Source organism: Coturnix japonica, chromosome 27 (assembly GCF_001577835.2).
Source record: "Coturnix japonica isolate 7356 chromosome 27, Coturnix japonica 2.1, whole genome shotgun sequence".
NCBI lineage: Eukaryota > Metazoa > Chordata > Aves > Galliformes > Phasianidae > Coturnix > Coturnix japonica.
Window position 1 is genome coordinate 981,445 of NC_029542.1, and position 9,095 is coordinate 990,539.

The window sequence follows — 9,095 nt, forward strand, 5'->3', positions numbered from 1 at the left end:
TGCACCCCCTGACCCACAGCGTGAATCCCAACCCCTCCATCCCACACCACACATCCTCTGTTCCCTCTCCCATATCCCACATCCCATACACCGCATCTCATACCCCATATCCTGTGCCCCATATCCCCCTTCACTGAGCTCACATCCTGTATCGATCTCATACCCCATATCCTGTGCCCCATATCCCCATACACACCTCATACCCCATATCCTCTACCCCATATCCCCTATCGCTGACCTCACGCCCTGTATCCATACCCCATATCCCTTAATACATCTCATACTCCACAGCCCCACACCATCCCCTATATCCCACACCCCATCCCCTATATCCCATCCCCTATATCCCATCCCCTATATCCCATCCCCTATATCCCATCCCCTATATCCCACACCCCATGCCCTATATCCCACACCCCATACCCTACATCGCACACTGCATTCCCCCATACACACCCCCCACACTCCACCCCCCATCACACTCCCCACTCTGTGGCTCTGCCCCACACCGTTCACCCCACAGCCGTGGGCCGCCCCCAGCCCCTCTGCACCCCCTGCCCTACACACCCCATCACCGCCCCACACACCCCACACACTCCACACCCTATGGGGCGGGTCCCTGCTCTGTTGGGGCTGAGCTCTTCCCCGGATTAATGAATGGGCGCAGCTCCAGAAAAGCCCCATAAGTGAGAGCGGCCATTTCGGATCGCCACCAGTGACATTTGGGGTCGCAGCGCCCCACAGCTGAGCGACCGGATCCGCCCCGTTCATGGTGCGGGCGGCAGGGGGGGATGCAGCCCCACAGAAACACACGGAGGTTCCGATTTGGGGCGGTTCGTTCCTATAGGGTGGGGGCGGGGGATGCGGGGACGGATGGATGGATGGGGGTGACGGGGGGTTTGGGGGGCGGAGACACCGGGATGGGGAGAGGGAGGAGGGGGGGGAGAGAGAGAGAAGGGGGGGAGAAAAAAACAGGGGAAAAAGGGGAGAAAATGGGAAAATTGAGAAAAAGAAAATGAGAAAATGGGAAAACGAGGGAAAAAATGGGGAAAAGAAAGGAAAAAGGATAAAGAGAACTGGGAAAATAAAAGGAGAAAGAGAAACCCAGGCAGGACAGCAGCACCTCAAATACAGCAATGGGAAACTCCATCAATAGGGGAACATCCATCAATGGGAACATCCAACAGCGGGAACATCCATCAATGGGGGAACCTCTATCAATGGGGGAACCTCCAACAGTGGGAATCTCTATCAATGGGAACCTGCATCAATGGGAACGTTCAACAGTGGGGGAACTTCTTTCAATGGGGATATCCATCAATGGGGACATCCATCAATAGGGACATCCATCAGTAGGAACCTCCATAAATGGGGGAACCTCCATCAATGGGAACGTCCATCAATGGGGGAACCTCAACATTGGGAACCTCCAACAGTGGGAATCTCTATCAATGGAGGAACCTCCATCAATGGGAACATTCAACAGTGGGGGAACCTCTTTCAATGGGAACATCCATCAATGGGAACCTGCATCAATGGGGACATCCATCAATGGGGAACCTCCAACAGTGGGAATCTCTATCAATGGGAACCTGCATCAATGGGAACCTCCACTGCAGAGAAAACCCAGTGACAGGAGAAACGTCCATAACAGGGAAACCTCCATCATGGGGAAACCCCAGTTATGGGGAAACCGATGGAGGAACGTCCATCGTGGTGAGAGCCTGCTGTGAAGAAACCTCTGAGATGGGGAACCGGCATGATGGGGAACATCCATCAATGGGAACATCATCAATGGGGACATCCAACAATGGGAACCTCCATCAATGGGAACCTCCATCAATGGGAACCTCCATCAATGGGGGAAGCTCCGTGATGGGGATCCTCCATCAGCAGGGCAGGCTCCATCAGGGAGCAAAGCCCCACTGTAGGACAAACCTTCACTGGGGAGGAACCTCCCTCAGTGGGGAACCCTCCATAGAACCACAGAATTACCCAGGTTGGAAAAGACCTCGGAGATCATCGGGAGGATGTTCCCATCACGGGGCAGCCCCTGTCACAAAGGAAACCCCCATTGTGGGGGATCCTGTGCAGAGGGGCGGCCCCTATGTGCCATCAGCAGGGGGCTCCTCCTCGCACACTCGCTGCTCTTTCCCCCCCCAGCCGCTCTCCCCCCTGCCGCACCCCGCGCTCCCGCTGCCGTCCCGCGCCTCTTGAGCAATAACGCTGGGATTAATAAAGCCGCCGAGCCCGCCCCTAATGGACTCCAGCTGCAAAAACATTCCCCGCATTCAGAGGCTGCTCTGTCTCCGGAGCTGCCGAGCGCTGCTCAGCCCCGGCCGAATTCCTGCCCCGGCCCCCGCGCCCTCCGCCCCGCGGGACAGCTGGGCAGGAAGAGCCGGCAGGGATGGGGGGGGGGTTGGGGGGGGGGGGGGGGGGGGGGGGGGGGTGCTGCAGCACTGATGGGTGCGGGGAGGGGGTGGGGTGCTGGGCCATCCAGCCCATGTCCAACTGTGCAGTGCCCATGAATCCTGTGTCCATCCAGCCCATGTCCACCCAGTGCCGACCCATCCATCCATAGCCACGCACCCACCTGTGTCCATCTGTCCATATCCAGCCATCCATATCCAGCCATCCATATCCAACCATCCATATGCATCCATCCCATATCCATCCATCCCATGTCCATCCATCCATATCCATCCATCCCATATCCATCCATCCATCCATATCCATCCATATCCATCCATCCCATATCCATCCATCCATCCGTATCCATCCATATCCAGCCATCCATCTATATCCATCCATCCCATATCCATCCATCCATCCCATGTCCACCCAGTGCCTACCCATCCACCTATAGCCATCCGTCCACCTGTCCATCCATCCATCCCTGTCCATCCATCCATCCATATCCATCCATCCCATATCCATCCATCCATATCCATCCATCCCACATTCATCCATCCATATCCATCCATCCATATCCATCCATCCCATATCCATCCATCCCATGTCCATCCATCCATATCCATCCATCCCACATTCATCCATCCATATCCATCCATCCATCCCATGTCAACTCAATGCCTACCCATCCATCTATAGCCATCCGTCCACCCGTGTCCATCCATCCCATATCCATCCATCCATATCCATCCATATCTATCTATCCATCCATATCTATCCATCCCATATCCACCCATCCCATGTCCATCCATCCTTATCCATCCGTCTCATATCCATCCATCCATATTCATCCATCCATCCCACATCCATCCATCCATCCACCCATCCCACATCCATCCATCCCACATCCATCCATCCATCCATCCATCCGTCCGTCCGTCCGTCCATCCATCCATCCATCCATCCATCCCACATCCATCCATCCATCCACCCATCCAATATCCATCCATCCCATATCCATCCATCTGTCCCACCTCCCCCATGTCTATCACCCCATACCTGCCTGTCCCACGCCCCCCGTTCCAATCCATCCCACCACTCCTGGACACCCAGGATGGAGGTGACATGCTGAGCCCCCACCCCTGCCCACCCACCCCACGTCCACCCACACAGCCCCCCATAACAGCCCGCCCCGCTCCCCTGCCCGGCCACATCCCGCCCTGCCGCCCCGACCCGACCGCAGCCCGGCAGCACTGAGCGCCCGCTCTGAACGCGGGGTCCCTCCGGGAGCCCCCATCCCGTATTCTCACACGTCCCGCACCGCTCACAGCGCTGGGGGGGGGATTGATGCGAAACCCCACCGGACCCCACCGTGTTTCCCCCCCGCGGCACGTCACGCAGCGGGGCACAGAGCTCGGCCCCTCACGGTGGGGCCCCTCCAGCTCCGACAGCTCCGACCCGCCGGGACGCCCGCCCCCCCTCAGCTCATCGCTGGAAAATCCAGCCGGATCCAAGGAGCTTTTCCTTTCCAAACTGCTGGAGACGCGCGGCGCTGCCGTAACCCCTTCGGCTCCTTCCTGCCCCGAACCCCGCTCGGTTTATACCGGCTCAGTGTGAGCTGCCGCCTGTCCCGGGCTCGGGGATGGAAGGTCACAGTCCGGCTGCGCCGCACCGCGCAGCTCTGCACAAAGTTCTGTCCCGGCCCCAACACGGCGATACCGTCAGCACGGCCCCATCCCGCACACCGACAGCACGGCCCCATCCCGCACACCGACAGCACGGCCCCCATCCCCGCACACCGACAGCACGGCCCCATCCCGCACACCGACAGCACGACTCGCACCCAGCCGGGATCCCCCGCTCGTCCCCCGGCTCCCGCAGCCCCAACAGCCCTAATAACAGCCCTAATAACAGCCCTAATAACAGCCCTAACGAACAGCCCCGATCCTGCCCCAAATGCAGCTCTTTCCTCGGGGCCGACGCTGCGCCCCGCGGCGTGGATTCCTGGGCTGCAATGAGGGCTGGTCCTGGTCTCCTTCCTCTCCCCCCATCTTTCTGCTCACGCTCTTTGTTTGCAGCAGGACGGGCCGCTCAGCCCCCAGCGCCGTCCCAGCGCCGTCCCAGCGCCCTGCTCGACGTGATGGAAATAAAACAGAGCGGCGCGGAGCACAGCGGAGCTTGTTTCACTCTCTGTATTTAAGGCGCAGCTGCCGGGTCGGGTCCGACGCGTCGTTCCGGCGGCAGAGCGGCCCCGAACGCGGCCGGGATCCGGGAGGAGCCGGGAAACAGCGGCACAAACGGCGCTTCCTCCTCCCTCGGGTCCCCGCTCCGTCCCACCGGCACTGCGGGAACGGGCCGGCACCGCACCCGGTCCCCGCTTTGGGATCCGCTTCCCCTCTTTTTAAATAGAAATATATAATTAAATTTACAAGTGCTATTTACAGGTTTAATTACAAAACAACCAACAATAATAACTCGAGAGAGAGAAAGAGAGAGAGAGAAAGAGAGAAAGAAAGAGCTGGGGGGGGTGCAGGGCAGCCCTCGTCCTGCAGGGCCGGGCTCACACCGTGGTCTCTCCCTGCCGGCTGTTGGTGAGCCTGGTGTAGAACTTCCGCCAGGAGTTGAGTGTTTTCCCTGACCAGATCCAGAAGCCCGAGGTGATGCCCACGATCAGGGTCATGAGGTACTTGATCATGTAGACGGTGAAGTCCGGCGTCATGCGGGGCGTGAAGTGCAGCGGGCAGGGGATGGCCAGGCTCTTGCAGTGCTGGCTGATCCAGCTGCGCTCCCAGTGCTGGCGGAAGGCCTGCTCGTAGAAGTAGCAGGCGATGACGATGGTGGCCGGCACGGTGTAGAGCACGCTGAACACCCCGATGCGAACCATCAGCCGCTCCAGCTTCTCCGTCTTGGTGCCGCCGTGCTTCATGATGGTGCGGATGCGGAACAGGGAGACGAAGCCGGCCAGCAGGAAGGAGGTGCCGATGAAGAGGTAGACGAAGAGCGGCGCCAGCACGAAGCCCCGCAGCGGGTCGATGCCGTTGAGCCCCACGAAGCAGACGCCGCTCAGCAGGTCGCCGTCGATCTGCCCCATGGCCAGGATGGTGATGGTCTTGACGGCCGGCACGGCCCAGGCAGCCAGGTGGAAGTACTGCGAGTTGGCCTCGATGGCCTCGTGCCCCCACTTCATACCGGCGGCCAGGAACCAGGTGAGGGAGAGGATGACCCACCAGATGGAGCTGGCCATGCCGAAGAAGTAGAGCATCATGAAGAGGATGGTGCAGCCCTCCTTCTTGGTGCCCTGCACCACCGTGCGGTAGCCGTCCTCCTGGAAGCGCTCGTTGCACACCACGCGCTCCTGCAGCACGAAGCCGGCGATGTAGGCCACCGACACCATGGTGTAGCAGCCCGACAGGAAGATGATGGGCCGCTCGGGGTAGCTGAAGCGCTGCATGTCCACCAGGTACGTGGTGACGGTGAAGAAGGTGGAGGCGCAGCACAGCACCGACCAGACCAGGATCCAGACGCGGGCGAAGCGGATCTCGTCCTCGTTGAAGAACATGTGGCCGTCGGGCCGGGACGGCTCGCAGGGCGCCGCACAGTCCTTCTCACCCAGGAACTTGTAGTTGAGGTAGCCGGGCACCTTGAGCGCCCGCGGGCAGTGGAACGGCCGCTCCGGGGTGGCGTAGCGCGGAGCTCCGGGGGTGCCGTGAGCGGCGGGCGGCGCGATGCTGGTGAGCAGGGAGGCCGAGGAGCCGCCGTCCTCCGAGTGGTTCTGCCCCACGCAGATCTGCTCGGCTCCGTGACGGGGGAAGTTCTCGCAGCGCAGCCGCTCCGGCCACTGGAAGCCGAACTTGTTCATCAGCGCCTCGCAGCCCTGCCGGGCGCGCTCGCAAAGAGAGCGGCAGGGCGGGAGGGCCTGCTCCAGCACGGTGCACACCGGGGCGTACATGGAGCACAGGAAGAACTTGAGCTCCAGCGAGCACTGCACCTTCACCAGCGGGTAGAACTGGTGCACCTCCAGCCCCGCGTCCTCCTGGTTGGTGTGGCCCAGCAGGTTGGGCATGATGGTCTGGTTGTAGGCGATGTCGGTGCACAGCGGGATGGAGATGGGCTGGCAGAAGCCGTGGTCGGGCACGGAGATGCCCTTCTCTCCGTGCGGCTGCCCCCGGCTCGGCGCGGCGCTCAGCCCGGCCAGCAGCACGGCCAGGGCGGGCAGCGCGCCGGGGGGGGCCCGCATGGCGCCGGGGGGGTCCGCGCTCCGCCCCGCGCCCCTGTGCTCGCCGAGCCCCGCTCCCAGCGCGGCCCTATCGCGCCCTATCGCGGCCCTATCGCGCCCTATCGCGCGGTATCGCACCGTATCGCGCCCGGAGCCGCCGCCGCGCTCCCACCCGCCGCCTTTGTGCGGGGCGCCGCGCGTGCCCACGCCGGGAGAGAGCGCGCCCCCCCCGCACCCGCCCCCCGCCCGCCAATCGGCAGCCCGACCCGCGCACGCCCCGCCCCCCCTGACGGGCCCCCCCGACCCCCCCCAAACCCCCACCCCGCCCCGGGGGCTCCGCGCCCCTCCCCGGCCCCCCCAGAAAAACTTTCTCCGCGCGCTGCCCAACTTCTCCCCCCGTCCTCCCCCGCATCCCGGCCGGACCCTGCCCGGGCGGAGCTTTGGGCACCGAGCGACTTTTACGGCGACTTTCTCGAGTTGCCCCCCCCCCTTATCCCTCTCCCCCCGCACAGCACCGCTCGGAGCCCCGCTGTGCACGGACCCCCCCGTACGGAACCGCTCCGTGGGACGGGGACACCCCGAGCCCAAAGCGGAGCTGTGCGGGCTGCTGACGTCGGGGTGGGATGTGGGGGATGCTCAGCCCCGGGGGGGGCACGGCGGCCCTTGGCGGCAGCTCTGCCCCCCGCCCCCTCCCCGTTGCCGTCAGCTCGGCTGTAGCCGCGCGCAGCAGCCCCGCTCGAAGGGCCCCAGCGCCTTTCACGGCGTAATTGAAACCATCGCGCGGCTGCGGGGCGGGGGGAGGGGCGGGGGGGCGGCGGGCAGAGCGGAACCCCGCGGCCCCGCCCGGGACCCCCGGTGCTGTCCCCGCGGCGGGGGCGGTTGGGACCCGGCCGGGCCGGGCCGGCTCTCGGGGTCCGCTCTCGGGACGGGCAGCCCGCAGCCCCAACCCGCACCGGCGCTGGGGTTGAGCCGCCTTGGGATGGGGGGGAGCATCCGTGTCTGTGCCCCCCTCCCTCCTCCCGGCGCCGGGGGCAGCTCCGGGCACGCGCGGGGACGGACCGAGCCCCCACGGGGACCGCGGGGCGTGGGGACAGCGGGACGTGCCGGCTGAGCGCGGGGTGACCCGGAGCGGGGGGGGGAACCGCGATGGGCAGCGCCGGGAGTTGCGGGACGGCGGGGGGACGGGGAGCTGCGGCGGGAGCCCCGGGGCTCGGGAAGGGCCCCCCGGCCCCGGCTTTGTTTCACACTTAAGAGCCGCTAATTAAAAGCAGGAGCTCGCGGGGCCGCCGGGGGGAGAAAGGGGTGGGGGGCGGGGGGACATCGGAGCCGACACGTGTCCTGCGTGAGCTGCACACACACGTGTGCACGCCTACGGGGCGGCACCGGGATCCCGAGGGGGGTCGGTGGGGATAAAGGGGGGCGGTGGGGAGGGGGCGGGGGGAAGGGGGGGCTGCCCTCGGCGCACGGTGACCCCGTGCCGGGGGGGGCTCCCCGAGCGTGTCGGACACGGCCCCGGCAGCGGCCGGCATTGAGCGGAGCGGCGCAATGAAAGGGCGGCTTAAGGGCGTCCCGCTGCGCCACGCGGGGCTGCGCCGTCGGCTGGGCCGCGTGCCGCCGTGCGGGAACGGCCGGGGGGGCTGCGGGGGGAGCGACGTGCGGGGGGAGCCGTGGGGCAGCGGGGCCGTGGGGCGGTGGGGCCTCAGTCCCCGGCCACGCGCCGCCGGGCGCAGCTGTCGCTGTCAGTGCGCGGTATTTTTAGAGCGGGTGAGCGGCGGGGGGGGCTGCGACCCCGTGTGCGGAGCTTTGCGCTCACAGCCGCCCCGCACAGACCGGATCTGTCGGCCCGGGGTCCGTCTGCGGGGCCGAGCGGGGCCCCCGGAGCTGCCGTCCCAACACCCCCCCAAACTCCGGGGTGTCGGCGCCGTGCGGGCTGGGAGCCCCGCGGTACAACCCGGCCCGCAGTACAGCCCTGTCCGTATTACAGCCCTGTCCGCGTTACAGCCCTGTTCGTATTACAGCCCTGTCCGCAGTACAGCCCTGTCCGCAGTACAGCCCTGTCCACATCACAGCCCTGTCCCCATTACAGCCCTGTCCCCATTACAGCCCTGTCCGCAGTACAGCCCTGTCCCCATTACAGCCCTGCCCGCAGTACAGCCCGGTCCGTTCCAGCCGTGCCGGGGGTCCGTGCCAGCGCCATGTGACGGGCGGTCCTGTCCCCATTACAGCCCGGTCCGTTCCAGCCGTGCCGGGGGTCCGTGCCAGCGCCATGTGACGGGCGGTGCCGGCAGTGCCGCTATTTAAACCTGTCCCCTGTCAGTGCTCAGCGCTGCGTGACCCCGCCGGGACCCCCCGTCCTCTTCCCGGGGGGACAAACAGCCCCCGGGGCGCACGGAGCGCCTGGCACCGTAAGGGCGGCCCGCAGCAAGATGAGCCCGTGCCCTGTAATGGCATAAACCCACCTGGAGCA

The 9,095-nt window shown here is 64.7% G+C and overlaps 1 protein-coding gene across 1 annotated transcript; it reads right to left on the reverse strand.

Moving 5' to 3' along the window:
• Positions 1-4,590: 4,590 nt before the first annotated feature.
• FZD2 (frizzled class receptor 2) lies at positions 4,591-6,819 on the reverse strand. The gene has a single exon (XM_015885512.1). The coding sequence runs from the start codon at positions 6,647-6,649 to the stop codon at positions 4,973-4,975; it is 1,677 nt and encodes a 558-aa protein (XP_015740998.1). The 5' UTR covers positions 6,650-6,819; the 3' UTR covers positions 4,591-4,972.
• Between the last annotated feature and the right edge of the window lie 2,276 nt (positions 6,820-9,095).

Coding starts and splice junctions, on each gene's coding strand:
- FZD2 (XM_015885512.1), bottom strand. CDS start 6,649: ATGCGGGCCCCCCCCGGCGCGCTGCCCGCCCTGGCCGTGCTGCTGGCC.